General features: G+C 39.1%; 2 protein-coding genes across 3 annotated transcripts; both read left to right on the forward strand.

Annotated features, from left to right (window-relative positions):
- The first annotated feature begins 340 nt into the window (after positions 1–340).
- On the forward strand, positions 341–3,224 carry srfbp1 (serum response factor binding protein 1). Its single transcript, XM_084738510.1, has 2 exons — positions 341–838; positions 1,963–3,224. The coding sequence occupies exons 1-2, from the start codon at positions 344–346 to the stop codon at positions 3,202–3,204; spliced, it is 1,737 nt and encodes a 578-aa protein (XP_084594636.1). The 5' UTR covers positions 341–343; the 3' UTR covers positions 3,205–3,224.
- A 1,634-nt stretch (positions 3,225–4,858) lies between these two features.
- Positions 4,859–12,625, forward strand: e2f3 (E2F transcription factor 3). 2 transcript variants are annotated; one of them, XM_084739687.1, is made up of 7 exons: positions 4,859–5,308; positions 6,754–6,865; positions 8,270–8,510; positions 8,833–8,964; positions 9,739–9,853; positions 10,037–10,211; positions 10,317–12,625. In XM_084739687.1, exons 2-7 carry the CDS (start codon positions 6,835–6,837, stop codon positions 10,592–10,594), a joined length of 972 nt encoding a protein of 323 aa, XP_084595813.1. In that variant the 5' UTR covers positions 4,859–5,308; positions 6,754–6,834; the 3' UTR covers positions 10,595–12,625. The 2 variants fall into 2 exon arrangements, with proteins under 2 accessions (XP_084595813.1, XP_084595811.1); XM_084739685.1 differs by lacking the exon at positions 4,859–5,308 and adding an exon at positions 6,215–6,350.
- The last annotated feature ends 2,898 nt before the right edge of the window (positions 12,626–15,523 follow it).

The following is a 15,523-nucleotide window of genomic DNA, read 5'->3' on the forward strand; positions in this document are numbered from 1 at the left end:
ATTATGAAAATATAATAATTTATTAGTTATTTTTCTTTACTTTTCCTCCTTTTTTAAAAATATTTAATTAATTTTATTTTGTGTGTGTGTGTGTGTAAAATAATGTTGTGGTTGTTGCCAGTTAGAAAAACATGGTGTATTATCCACCATGGCCATATCTGTATAGATTAAATGTGTATATAATGTACATAGCTTATGTATTTTATTTATTTTAATTTATTTATTTCTATCACTCAATCATTATTTTCATCTACTTTTGAGTCTGGGGCTGCTGTAGCAAGTGAGTTTCTTATCTTTATTTTATTTTAATAAGTGAGGGCAGTTATTGATGAAAGATGGGTTTATGTTTCAACAGATGACACATAACAAAGTCGCGACTGAGAAAATGGAGCCATCTGCTGAGCAAAAAGAGAAAGAGGTGGAGGAAGAAGAGAAAGGGGTGGAGAAAGAAGAAGCAGAAGAAGGAGAAGATGATGTTGGAGATGAGGAAGAAGAGGAAGATGGAGATGATGAAGAACAGAAGAGTGGAGATGATGAGGAACAGGAAGAGGAAGAAGAAACAATGCCACGGCCTGAAGATGAAATTGAGAAAAGTATTCCACTGCCTGTTAAACCCAAAGAGAAAAAGCCGTCTGAAGGCCTGAACCTCAATAATGAGGTGGTGAAGATGAGGAAGGAGGTGAAGAGGACAAGAGCTTTGATCATCAGGAAGTTGACACGACAGATTGGCGCCCTGAAGAAGAAGAAGGGGAAAGAGGCGGACATTGAGAGGAATCAGAGGAGAGCAGCAAGATTGCTGGAGGAGATCCACGCTATTAAGGCCCTCTCACCAGACCTGGTAGGTTTTGTAACTTGTGTGTTCATCATTTTTTGAGTATATTATTAGAGCAAGACAGATAGATCAATTGGCTGATATTATCTGCCTGATATTGGCCTGTATCAGCATATGTGTTGCACCTATTTGCACAGGTATGTAAACTTTTTTTTTTTGACAGAACATAATGCAGATTACAACTGTGATTCCAAAAAAGTTATATATAAAATGTAAATAAAAACAGAATGCAATGATTTGCAAGTCCTTGTTTGACATATATTCAATTAAATACAAAGACGAGATATTTAATGTTCAAACTGATAAAACACTATTGTTTGTTGTAAATATACACTCATTCTGAGTTTGATGCCTCCAACACTTTCCAAAGTGCAGTCCGGGGTTTCTGTTGTCATATTTTGCACCACTCATTGTCAATGGGAGACAAATCTGGACTGCAGGCAGGCCAGTCTAGTACCCGTATTCTACTGGCAAGCCACTCAGCTGTAAAGCATGCAGAATGTGTCTTAGTATTGTCTTGGTGAAATAAGCAGGGACTTCCCTGAAAAAGACATGTTACCGATGACCCGTGACATGGGTACTAACACACCCTCATACATCACAGATGCTGGGTTTTGACCTTGATGGTGAAATCCCTAAATTCCTTGCAACTGTCACTTGAGACATATTCTTAAACTATTGGCCCATGCGGTTTTTCACAAAGTGGTGACCCTCTCCCCATCCTTACTTTTAAATGACTGAACCTTTCGAGGATGCCCCTTTCATACCCAATCACGATGTTATCATGTTATCAATTAACCTGCTTATCAGTGGAATGTTCCAAACTGGTGTTTTTTGAGCTTTGCACAACTTTCTTAGTCTTTTGTTTCCTCTGTCCCAGCCTTTTTGGAATATGCTGCAGGCAACAAATCAGAATGAGTGTTTGTTCACAAAAAAGTTTAGTCTGAACATTAAATATCTTTGTACTGCATTTAATTGAATGTAGGTGGAAAATGATTTGCAAATCACTGCATTCTGTGTAACACAATGCTCTAACTTATTTGGACTCAGATTGTAGAATATGGAGTATCAAAAATGATGAGACATTTGGTGTAATATCTAATTGGACAAACTGTTCTCTGTGTTGCCAGGTGACCAAGACAGCCTTGCAGAAGAATCTCAACTTTGAAAAGGAGTGTAAAAACCCCAAATCTACCATTTCTGACCGGGCGATTGCACGCATCGCCACCCACCCTCAGTTCAACAAGAAGATCGAGGCCATCAAAGCTGCTGTGAAAGCCTTCAAAGAGGAGCGGAGGAAGGATCTAAAGCAGGGAGGGAAGGAAAAAGTGCAGAATAAAGCAGGAAAGGTGACTCCACAGTCACCAGACAAAAAGGTAGAGAGAGAGAGTGAGAAAGAAGAGGAGCATATTACAGTGGAGCAAAAGGAAATCATAGACAGTGAAGAAGAAGATGGTATCCTTAAAGACACCACAGACGCAACTGTTGCTGAACCTGAAAAGAAAATGGGGAAAGCATCTCATTCAGCTGATACTGCTGATGTTCAAAGGAAAGAAATGCCTAAGAATGTACGACCAACACCAGTAAAAAGTAGCGGAGTAAAGGAAATTGTGAAAAATAAACCTCAAAGTAAAGATGTAGAAAAGAAATCAGATCTTAAGTCTGTACCTGAAGTGCTTCAGAAAGACGAGGAAGAGAGGGATTTGGATTTATCAGATGATGAAGAGAAAGAGTACTTTGATGACAGCACAGAGGAACGATTTCACAAGCAGTCCTCCCAGTCTGAGGACAGCGACGATGATAACGGCTTCTTTATTGGAAAAGTGAGCAAATTCAAGAAGAAGAAGCAGAAGAGTGTAGTGGGGGACAAAGTGGAGAAGGTGCCTGCAGTGAAAACAGACTCAACAGATGAAGTCCAGAGTAAACTTGATGAGCTTGAGTCCAGGCTCAAGTCTAAAACGACCTCACTCCAGTCTGTTTTTTGTTCTACCCTCTCTGCCTTTAAGCCAGGTGGAGGCAGAGGTGCGGGCAGAGGGAGAGGTGGGGATAAATTTAGGGGGAGAGGAAGGGGAGGCGGTGGTCTAAATAGAGATTTTAGTAAGCAATCCAAGTTCCAAAGGCAGGAGAAAGGAACAGAAACAAATTCAGGGTCCAAGTACAGCAAGTCAGATTTATCAGAGAAGGGCCTCCCCTCTGTCGGCAGAGGGAGGGGGCGAGGAAGAGGTGTTGATCGCAGGGCTGGAGCTGTCTTTTCCCATCAGGCACCACAGCAGGCACTGCATCCATCCTGGGAGGCCAGTAAGAAAAGGAAGGAGCAGCAAGGACAGATTCTGGCCTTCCAGGGAAAGAAGATCAAGTTTGATGATGACTGAAACTATTTTTTTTTTGTTTGTTATACATACCTTTGGATGACTGTCTTATGTGCCATATTTGGGCAATTCTTGTCATCTGGCACACTAGTGAAGTGTAAAGGTCTTCAATTATTCTGCTGGATGCTCAATACCAATTGTGATCTCAGTTTAGTTCAGTAACAGCGTGTTGCAAAATTCCAACTGCTTTTTATCCATGTGGCTGGTAAAGGCCAGGAAACCTTATATAAAACATGAAAAGAAATGTGTTGAAATATTTTTCATTTCTAGCTATGATTTATACATTGCAAGTTGAAAAAATGATGTGTGGTGATATACATGCTTATAGATTAAGACTTTAAATGACTTTCCCTGTTTTTGATATGTTCATGTCCCACGTGTTTAAATAATATAAAGTTTACATTATAGTTGTGGTATTACTGTGCTTTTCTGTCTTATCTTAATTTCAAGAAAACTTAAACATAAAATGCATTATATAATTATATTCCAGTCATAAAAATGGAAATGTAGCACATAAAATGATATTAAAACTTATTTTGCTGTTTATTGACGGGAGAGTTCACCCCCAAAATCAAAAACACACATTTTTCCTCTTACCTGTAGTGCTATTTATACAGCTGGATTGTTTTGGTGTGAGTTGTCAAGATTTTAAGATATCCTCTGTAGGAGATGTCTGTCTTCTCTCAAATATAATGGGATTAGATACACTTGAGATTTGCGGCTTAAAGCGTCTAAATTTCAGGGACTGTTTTCTTTGTACTGTCCTTAAACTGTATCACTATGCAAGAAGAAGCGTGCGTCCGCTTATAGATATGATGCTCACACATGTAACTGCACAGGATGTAAACATTAATGGAGTCTTCCCCAGGTGAGATGTAACCTCTCATCCATGAATAAATGCACGCTTCCTTCTGTGTGCTATTGGGAGATTTTGTTCAGTAGAAAGAAAAGAAGTTCCTACATGAAACTGTTCACAACAAGGTGTGTGGATTGCATCGAGTAACCAGGTCATGGTTTCTGGAAAGAGACATTGCTGTTAAGTTTTTCAAATGTATATTTTTGGCTCTTTGAGCACCAAAAGCCAAGTGCCATGTAGTTACATTATATTTGAGAGAAGACAGAAATCTCAATAACCAATATCTCCAAAACTTGCCAAGTCACATGAAGACAATCTAGATAAGTTACACTCAAATTAAGGCTGGGTGACAATTTTCTAATACACAATGAAAATAAATTAACACTGAAGTTTTTTTTCCTTGTTTCTTCTAATTAGTAAATATCTTATAATGTCCATTGGATGTTGCTTGGGATGATGTATATAACATATTTATGTTTATGAATCATTCCAACATTTGATCGATTGTATGATGTTTATGTTTAACATAAACTCTTTCAAATCTATCCAAAACATTTACAACTAAAATGCAGTTTCAGCCATTAAATGCAGTTAAATATCTGATTCATCTATCTGATAGACCTAGTGTCAATTCCAGTTATTTATTGTATTTATCTAATAGTGTTATTAATATTTGTTTGTTAACTGACCACTGGCCTCTTGTCACTGTTGCAAAAGTGGCCTCCAGGCAAAGCAAGTTGAGTATCCCTAAGGATAGATAAATGACACTACAGGTAACATGTGTTTTTGATTTAACTGGGAACTGTCCCTTTAAGAAAAAAACAAAACAAAAAAGCTCCAATGCCAGAGCTCTGTAGTCATTGGTCGGCTGCAGCTGCGTCAGACGCATATAGTGCTGCGTACACAGACTTTTGGCCAATAGTAGTTGACATGCTAATCTGGTTTAAACCTATCGCGGGAAGTTTCGAGTTTTGTGCGTAGAATGTTCTCATAACTCTGTCACCTAAAATAACATTTAAAAACATTATTCAGACAGATAATTTAATTACATAGAGACGGAAACTGCCCGTTCTATATTATACAAGAACTAGACAGGGTACCGTTACATTGGTAGGGGATGTACAAGCAGTAGTTTGACCATCGGTCAGGACGAACGAGTGGAAGCTTCTGGTCCTCCGAGCTGTCTCAACGCCACACCCGCCGCTGGACCCTCAACAACCAGGACAGAAATCTAAACCCGACCGAGTTCAGGTACGTTAAGTTGAATGAACCAGATGCCAGGGCAACCCGACTCACCTGAAATAGGACACGAAATGCTAACAGCCCAGGTGGTCACTGAGTAGTACACTTAATTATATTCTCTGTTCATAATAACCGGGAATACACTTTATTTACACAGAACATAACAGGTTTAATCGGGAGTCTAACAGTTAGCTAGCTAGCTAATTTGGCTAACGTTGCAATGTACAACGTTAGCCCCCTTGGCTTTACGACACATCTGGTCAAGTTTATCATTTAGCTTAGCTACCTCTTCGGCCATGTTCCTCGTGATTGTTTTATTTTTTTCACACTGTTGTTGTATGCTTGATGACATTTATCTAGCTACTTGTGTGGTTTGTCAAATTAACCAACTGAAGCAACTGTATCTTATCAGTGACATTAGCACGATTGATAAGTCGAAGTGCGACTTTAGTTAGCGATAGCTGCGTTAAGGTAGCGAAGGTTGTCCAGGTTGTTAACGGAAGTGCTAAATTGGTCTTCAGAATAAGACAATGTTACGCAAACAAACAAACGGAACAATAGCAGTTACTGTTTAATCAAAGCTTACTGCAATTGAACGGTAATAATTTGCAGGCATATTGTATTAGTCATGTCAGTGTTGTATTAGTCGTGACACACAGTAAAGGTCTTGAGAGATTTCTACGTGAATTACAACTCGTAATGGAAGTGCAGTTTAAAAAATGGAAAATGTTTTTGTTTGCTCGGAAAATGCCTACAAGATAAAATTTTCGTTGATGAAAAGCAATGTGCCCCTCAAAATAAAATGGAACGACATCACCGGTACGCGGTGTTAATTTGCCGGGTATCCGTTAAGTAAATGCGTTTATTTTGAAGGTGACTTTGTGACTCTATGGGAACATTTATTCATTTCCGGTAACTTTACATTTGTTTTACCTTTGGCTGAGGCATCACACCGCGCCTTGACGGACCGTACTTTTGCACACTTTGTTCTTCGACTGCCGCATACACTAACTGCGCTCTGTACCACTCGTCTTTCTGTGGAAATACATTGGTAAGGCGGTAACTGTAAACTGTACCGTGTTTATTATAGCCAGAAGCGAACTACTGTGCAGGCCTAGGGTGAGCATGTGAGGGGGATGGGGAGATGTTGCTCCAACTAGCTAAACACTCTGGTGAGGGAGCTAGCTTCTGTTCCAACCCCCGTGTCATGACAGTCCTCAATAACGAAGAAAATCCAGCTCCAAATGACTAAGTGAACTTATAGTTTCACAAAGAAACGTACATTTTGCCTCTAATTACCTGCATGTTAAGTCACAAATGAATGCTATGGATTCATGACAAGTTCATACTATATTACTGGCCAAAATGGCTGCCCTGTGAGCCACAGGATTCAATGACATAATTGCAACTTTAAAGGTGCATGATAATTACTGAGCTGCCTTCTTTTCACTCAGGTAAATATAAGGCTGGAGCTGGAAGCAGGTGACCCCCATGAGCTTAAGGATGATGGTGGAGCCACCAAAGCCAAGAAGCCAATGGCCTCTCCGCCCTGCACTGGAGGAAAGAGTAAGACTTTGTACTGTACTGATTTAAAATATTTTTCAGTGTTCCAGCACTGGGCTAGAGAAGTGGTAGGTGCTACCCTGCACTTCTACAGTTTGTCAAACTCCACTCCAAAACCATGATGCAGCAGTTCACACATTCTGCTCAAATAGCAAATGAGCACATTGACAAGTTAATGGTGACAGCTTGCAGTGCCATAATAGGTGTTTGCAGATGTCTCATACATATTCTCAGAAATGGTGGAGCTTGAGGTTAATGGCCTGGTGAGTTTGCACAGTATGTACAGTATATGTGCACCATTATCAAGGTTGTTTTTGAGATATTGTTAAAAGAAATTTGATTATTTTGAAAGATATTGCAGCATGATTCATGATTAGTGGGAATGATCATTTCTGCATTACAGTTTGATCATTTTTGCATTACCGTTTTCATGTTCACTGGGAGAAAACATTTCAAACCGTGAGGATATGACAGTTGTTGAGTCAGAGCATCACAACAGTACTTCTGCAATTTGGATGTTGCATTTGGGCATATTGCGAGTTCAATAATATGTCAAATAATTGTGCAGCCCTAACTTGTAGTCTGTAGTAAGTTTTGTGAAGTTGCTTTTAGTCTCCTGTGTTTTTCTGGAGGACTTGGTTCTGTTCATCACATCATGTCACACTCTTTAGGCCCTTTTCCACCAAATTATTTGCAGTTCTTGAACTGGTCCCTCCAAGATCCTTAGAACCTTGGTCCTTGCTAGTGATCCAGCCCACATTTCTCCTAGTGTTGAGTGAAACCATTGTAATCAAAGGTTTCCTCAACAGAGGACACCGCACAATGCACAGCAACCTGTAGAATATGATGCCCATTTTGCTTGCCTAATGTTAATGCCTCTCTTATTCTTTGGTGCTAGCAGGGAACCAAATTGTCAGGTTCGGAACTTTTTTTTGTTGTAGAAATGGTTCAAAATTTGGCACTTGAACTGGAACGGGGTCTGGTTCCATGTTGGTGGAAAAAGCCTACTAGAAGGCATATTGTTAGACCAAACATTGGTCTTCTTATAGACTTGTGCATTATGACTCAACGATTAATTTTCATGAGTTTTCCTAAAGTCTGTCCTCCAAACTCTTTTCTGCTCTGTCATTTTCAGTGTGTAAAGATTAATTTATTATGATGAATGAGTGTCTAAAATGAAATTTTTAAACCATATTGATAATGTTAGTTTTTATCACAGTGTAAGGTGGTGCATTTCACCCTTACACCCACTCCTTGTTCTGCTCAGTGTTAACAGAAGAATAGAAAGTGAGATTAAAATTAGCATACTGCAGTATGACACTTTACTATGTTTATAATAATAAAAAAAGAATCTAAGAAGGGCTCATGACAAGTTCAATATTTCTCAATCCACACCCATTTTTCCAGCTCCCACCGCCAGTCCCTTAGCACACCAGTCCCAGTTCGAGAAGACGCGCTATGACACCTCACTCGGTTTGTTGACACGAAAGTTTGCCGAGCTTCTGAAACGCTCCGCTGATGGCGTGTTGGACCTAAACTTAGTTGCCCAGGAGCTCAATGCCCCTAAGAGACGTGTCTATGATGTCACCAATGTCCTGGAAGGGATCCAACTCATCGAAAAAAAGTCTAAAAACTACGTTCAATGGATGTAAGTATAAGCAGATGTAGCAGATAGTGGGTCTGTTACAGAAAGGAGCTTATTGTACGACACATATGCACATTACAGCTTTAGCTTTGTCAGAATGTTATGTTGAGAATGATATTTACCATGTAATCCTAGCAAATGTACATCAATCTATACATTATATATATTTTGAGACATGTAGTTTAAAGTGTTGTACCACCTACAAAACTACTACTCTCAGCTCTTACTTTTTGTCTGATTCTTAATTCCCTGATGACCAAGAAAGTTTGATCTTAAGTTTTTTGTGCTGTTAATTCTGTATTGCTGCTTGGATGTGTGTGCACAGGGGTGGTGATGTGAAGACACACCTGTATGAAGAGCTGAAGGCTCTCATAGAGGAAGAGAAGAAGCTGGACGAATTGATCCAAAGCTGTGTGCAGCAGGTCCACCAGATGTGTGAGAACCAACATAGTCAGAGATATCCTTTGATTGTAATTTCACATTAACAAATTGAATTTGGTCAATTAGGTTTACCCAAAGTATTATGTGGAAATAAGTGTTGATGATGGATCTAAAGATTGATCCATACTAACAGCATTTTTGTTTTGGTGTGGATTGGATGATTGTATGTGTCTTATGTGAATTTCAAGTGAAGTCATTAGCTACATTTACTTGATCTTTTTATCTGACTGAAATCATTCTGATTAGAAATTCCACCTTAACTGTTTACATGGACGCAAAATCGAGTGATCTGATAAAACATGCGTGTTTACATGCCCCAAAGCCTTTTTTGACATGTGCAAAATGGTTCTACCTGCTGTCAAGCGTCTAATCTGCAGAAGACGTTGTTGCCGTTGTCCTTTTTGTCCTTCTTCCTCTTGCGCTTCCAGTTTGCCAACTACCAATAAACAAAAAGTATTTCTGACCAGCCATTTTCAGGATAGACCCGCATTGTATCTTGGGAATGACTACAGCTCAAGAGAAGTGATCAGAATAAGTGCTAACATGCTATTTTTTTTCCTTCTGAGCGAATTATCAAAGATTTACACCATCCCTTTCAATCCGATTTAAAATTCATTCTAATCAGGCCAGTCTCTTCCGAATAACATTTATACATGTGGCACTTTCATTCTGATTGGGATATTAATCTGATTATTTTTGGAATATTGGGTTCCATCTAAACATGGTTGACTCCTCAGCTGTATGGAAACACCAGTCTATGCTGAGTATATTCCTTAACTCTGAGGATCACATTTGCTTATTTGACTTACGAAGATGTCCAAAGGATTCCCAACTTGAAAGATCAGACTGTGATTGTGATCAAAGCTCCTGCAGAGACAAAACTGGAAGTGCCACACCCAGAAGAGGTACATTTTTAACGGAATTACTTTTTTTTTTTTTTTTTATATATATAAATGAAACTCAACATTTTGACTTGAAACTCCAGTGACAATACAGTGCAATTAGACAATTTTCTTTCTACATCCTTGTTTTGTCTGTTCATATTCAGAGACAGTTTAATAAAAGCATTCTTCTTATTGGGTACTCAGAGCTTTCAGGTCCACCTCTGCAGCACGCAGGGGCCCATTGAGGTTTTCCTTTGCTCTGATGATCCCATCCCCATGGAAACCACAGATGGCTGTGTGGCCAATGGCAGCCTCACAAATGGGAACAGTTCCGCTCTCCTCTCGCCTTATTCGTCCTTCACTCAGGTGTCTTCCAAAGGTGAGTCTTCTTTAGAAGATACTGTTTTAATTCTTGCCCTTCTTTCATCGCTCATCTCTTTTCCTCTTCTTCCTCTCCCGATCCACATTCCCTATATCTTTCCAGACAATGCTAACCATACTTCTGGAATCAATAGAGTCTCCAACCCACTGACCGAGCCAAAACAGCACTCATCACCAGCTTCCGTCACCACTGTCTCCCCCATGCCCAACTCCCTCCAACGCACCTCTGAAGATCAACAGAGTTTTGTCACCCTCAGTTCACCTCTGGCCTTCTCACTTGATGGAGAGGAGTACCTCCTGAGCCTGGCTGAGAATGAGGGCATCACTGACCTCTTTTCCCCTGCTGAACTGGACCAGTTGCCTCTGAATATGTCCATCTGAACATCCGGTTGGGAATTCAAGTAGTTCTGGAGGCAGTGGCCATCTCCCCACAAACAGGATGTGAAGGGGACGCAATAAAAGAATAACACGCTGCTCTGAATTTAAGTTTTTGTATTTACATTTGCCTATCCTGGATGATGTGACTGGGAATTACTGACACTCAGGTATGTGGAGGAGGTTGCCCAAACGCATCGCATTGGAGTGGTCTTGGAATAGCTTTGTATGTGGAAAGACCAGCTGAGACTTTTAATGGCTTCCTCTCTGTCTTCAGTGTTTGGACTTGACCTGCATGTTGTTGAACAAAACTGTTTCAGACCTTTACAGCACACAAGTGAATTTGCATTTTTGCATCACATGGAGCTCAACTTTGGCAAACTTTGACTGGTGAAGTCAGTGGCTTTCACCTCCCGTCCTTCCTAAGTGTCCTTCTCTTAAGTTTCAACAGGAGTCATTCTTGAAAACTGTTACAACATCCTTGATTTGGGAAGATTTCATGGATGACATTTTCTTTTGTCATCACAAAAAGCCTTCTCAACAAACCCTGATGATTTAGATACCCATTTAACTTTAAAAGTTGAATATTAACATCATTAAAATTGCAGAATAACCAGGTTTTCTGTTGGCTCTGCTACAAAGGACATTAAAAAAAAAAATAATAATAATAATAAAGGGAACAAAATCTGTAAACGTGACTGTATGGAATGCTCTGGAATCATTTTTACATAAGGAGGCCAGGGATTTCTGTGGCACTAAAACTGAGTTTGTGGCCCAGCATAACTATTAAGGCCCTTTTCCACCAAATTAACTCAGCTTCTTGAACCAGTTTCGATCAAGATTCTTGGGACCCTGGTGCTATCTAATGAACCAGCCCGTGTGTCCATTGTAATCAAAGACAGAGGTGAAATTATAATCCGTTCCGCAATGGACTTTGATTGAAATTGTCAACAAATAATCTTATAGTTTCCCATTTTACTTATAGAGATCACTGTGTGGTTACCAAGCTTTGAAAAAAAAAAAAAAAAAACTCAAGTTAAACACTGTCCAACATCAACCAAAGTTAGCAGCAGTCTCCCAGATGCAGCGCAGCAGCAGTATGTTTTGTGTCAGTGAAAGCACTGACATCACAAAGGGCATGATGCTATTTGAAATTGTTTAGAGGTTTTTGATATTAAAGTTGTGCATTAGAAGGTTTTGGACATTTTCGGCACATTTTAATAATACTTTGATAATGCCGATAATACTGATCCTTGTCTCTTTCTGCACCCAGTTTTGGCTCACTAATTTCCTCTTGAATTGAATTCCTCATAGTTTGACATTTGACCTTTTTAAAATTCCTCTTTTGGGAGTGGTTTGTCTAGAGTGGTACAATGCTTGTTGATTACTACGTAAATTAATGATCTGCTCTCCTGATCAAGTTCTGTGTACCTGTTCAAGTTGCCTTACATCCAGGCCAGAAACTTGTGTAGGTACTGTAACACAGCTTGTTTTCATACCCTTCTAGGAATGGAATTGTCTACTGAAAAACTGAAAGCACTGACTTGCCTTGTCTTTGCAGTGAGAAACCTTTAGCTTTGAAAAGAAATTCAACGTGGAAATCTGTCAGGCTCGTACAGCTCTCTGATGGCATCAGTTCAGGTCGGTGTACATGGAAATGTGAAACATCAAACTGAAAACTTGCATGCTCCGTTGAGCATCTCAAATGAGTGCAGAAGACTGTGTGCTCTCAAAAGTCAGTGTTTAGAAAACTGTAAAACTGCTGTGGAAAATTAGGCTTTCTTCCATTTTTGTTCTTCTTAACAATTAAAATCCACTTTGAGGCACTGAACAACAACTTCAAATTAAAGCTATTTTAAGAATGGCTTCATCTATCCCAGTATGATCCTGTTCAGCCAAAAATCAGGGTAGTCTGCTGTTCAGACTTTGTGCAGCCTGACATTCAGGGTATGTTACAAACATTTAGAAACTCTTTTGTACATTGGTTTGTTTATAGTCAGAGGAGTTGAGAGTAACTCCAGTAAAATTATGTCACTATGGTTTAATCTAAACTTGTAATAGTGTTTGTTTTTTGTTTTGTTTTTAAATCTCCTCATGTCCTCAGTTTTCTGAGTGCAATTACATCTCAGATTCTGCTTTAATTTTTTTTAACCCAGAAAACTTTGGATGTATGTAACATTTTAAGTTTTGGTGAAAATAAGGACTGTATCAAACTAAACTGGAATAAACGGAGCCTGGGCTCATACTGTACTTGTTCACTTATTGTTACTCACTTCCATAGTAGTTGGAAACGTATTCCAAAGCAAATAGTTCATTTTTAATTCCTCCAGAGATTGGTCGATTTACATTCTCAGAGTAGTCTAAGGAGTTGAAGTTACGGTACTTTTCATGAAGTAATATTTTGCACTACTCTTGCATAGCAGTTTTAATCTTGTATTTGACCATGTGACATTGACCCCAAGACTGAGATCTGCAGATCTTTGACCGGTCATCATTCACCCCTCCTCATATCTTTAAAATACAGATACCCTCTATATGTAGCGCTTTGTGTTCCTCAGTCTATGCTTGAGGTCACAGTTTTGTGTGGTGTTTGAACAATTCACAAAATGTGTTTGACAGTTTATGTAGCCTAGTTTTCACTAGCTGTAATATGAAAATTGCTATTTCTTAATTAATCTGGCAAGCAAAGAAGAAAATAAATTATTCCACCTAGCAAAGAAAATGTTTTGTTAACTGGGGAATGTTTTTTCACTTTATATATTGACCAGGCAGATTTGTTAATTGATTAAAAAAGTAATTGTATAATTGCTTTTTGGTGAACTGACTGAATGAATTAATTTGACGCATTCCAGCAGTCGCATTCAACGTCTGACTGACAATATTGTTGTTACAAAGATGCCGCAAGTTCTTAGAATAACTTAAAATGGTGGTGGTGAAATAAAAAAAATGTTTTTTATTACTTGTCTCACAGCAAGAAGGTGCTGAGATAGAATTCCCCAGCCAGCTTGAGGGCAGGGCCTTTCTGTGGGGAGTTTGCATGTTCTCCTTGTGTCTGCGTGGGTTCTTTCCGAGCACTCCCACTTCCTCCCACAGTCCAAAGACATGCAGGTTAATTAGTTTAACCGGTGACTCTGAATTGTCCATAGGTGTGAATGTGAGCACGAATGGTGGTTTATCTCTGTGTCAGCCCAGATGAACTGGTGACTTATCCAGTGTGTACTCTGCCTCCCAGCCAGTGTCAGCTGGGATAGGCTCCAGACACCATAATGTTGACATTTGCGATATGTTGGAATAACTTTTTCATGGCCTTATGATTAACTAATTGTGATTCTGATTAATTTGTTCATTAAATGCATTTAGTAGTCTTAAAGCAACTTGAAATGTGATTTTAATTGAGAAGTCCAATGGCATATAGTAGTTGGACCACCGTTACAGCAATGTGTCCAAAGCATTTGACTTGGCTACATATAACAGCTAGAGCAGATGAGTTGTTTCGCTATGTTTTCATCCCAATATGTGCTGTTGTCTGTGTGCATCCCAAACTGCATGCCAGGATGTGGCAGCTTGAGGTTTCCTTTGTCACTGGTCTGCTACATGAAAAGAACAGTTATCATGTTCTGTGCTTCATGTGGATGTTCACTCTGTCCAATATGCCGCACTAACATTTATGGAGACACTAGGAGGCAGTGTGATCCCACACAATCCCTGTCATCATCACACTGATGTGATGTTTTGAAACTGTGTGACAAAGTGTTGTCTCATCCCTTTTCTGGAAATTCACTCCTAATGAACTTGGCTTCAACTGGAAATGTTGACATAGATTAAGTTAGCTTTAGTTTGTTTGGCTGCTATGTTTAGTATGACAATGGAAATATTTAATATTTAATCTCATTAGCTGAGATATTTTTAGGCAACAGTAACAAATTGAAATCCCATGTGCTGGGTTTTCTTTCAGCTACAAAACATCACCCCCTGAGCTGGAACACCAGCAAGATGGGCAGATGTTGACATGTGACAGAAGCTCGGGAATGAGAAATTCTTTTATAATAGTTAGATTAAGAAATTGTGTTGCCTCTACTGACCTGATTACTACTCATTTAGGCTGTTTTTGTACATACCATCTTAAATCAGTTACAGTTATGGTTCCAGACTCTCTCCACCTCCCTACACTTGTGTTTTGAGTGGAATTCATTTGCCAAAATAAGAGTCAAAACGCACATTAAACAAAGTTAAGGATGAATTTCAATGATAGAATTATTTTTTTTTGTCAAATTTTTATGCATATTGTAAACGTGAATTCTTTTGGCCAATGTAATTGTGTCATAAAAATCTGGTGTTATCACAATTTTAATACATAGATATAAAGCAAGAGAATGGAGACTAGCTTTGTTGTTAGGTAGGTTGACAGATAAATTATAGAATAAATTATCTTGAATGATATTTATACACATTATTTTAAATTCATATTTATGAGCTTACTTACCCACAGACAAAAAAAAGTGATACAATAGTAAAAGGAAGATCTCAGCAGAAGACTGGTTGTTTGGGAATGTAGTCATCAGCCCAGATGGCAGTTATTGTCAGTCAGTTATTGGTCAAATCAGATTGTTTTGAAGTCATGTAGATGTGAAATACTCTTCCGGGATGTGTAAAACAAAAGCCATGTAGTCAAAACTTCTGATAGGCCTTTAGCTGTATATGTCCACATATACTTTTTAAACTATTTTTCCTGTGGAGAATACAACTGTCCCTGTTTCTCTTTGTCTGAGCCACAGCATCTGAGAAAAACACATCAGTGCCCTCAACATGATGATGTAATCCGTAGGGAGTCTGCAGCAGTCACACCTGCCCATAGATGGCAGTGTTGTACCTCAAAACCGCATTTAAACCCGGTCAACCCAGTTCCCTACAAACTGTGGCACACACTCTGAGTTC

Source organism: Lutjanus erythropterus, chromosome 16, assembly GCF_056507025.1.
Source record: "Lutjanus erythropterus isolate fLutEry1 chromosome 16, fLutEry1.hap2, whole genome shotgun sequence".
Classification (NCBI taxonomy): Eukaryota; Metazoa; Chordata; class Actinopteri; order Lutjaniformes; family Lutjanidae; genus Lutjanus; species Lutjanus erythropterus.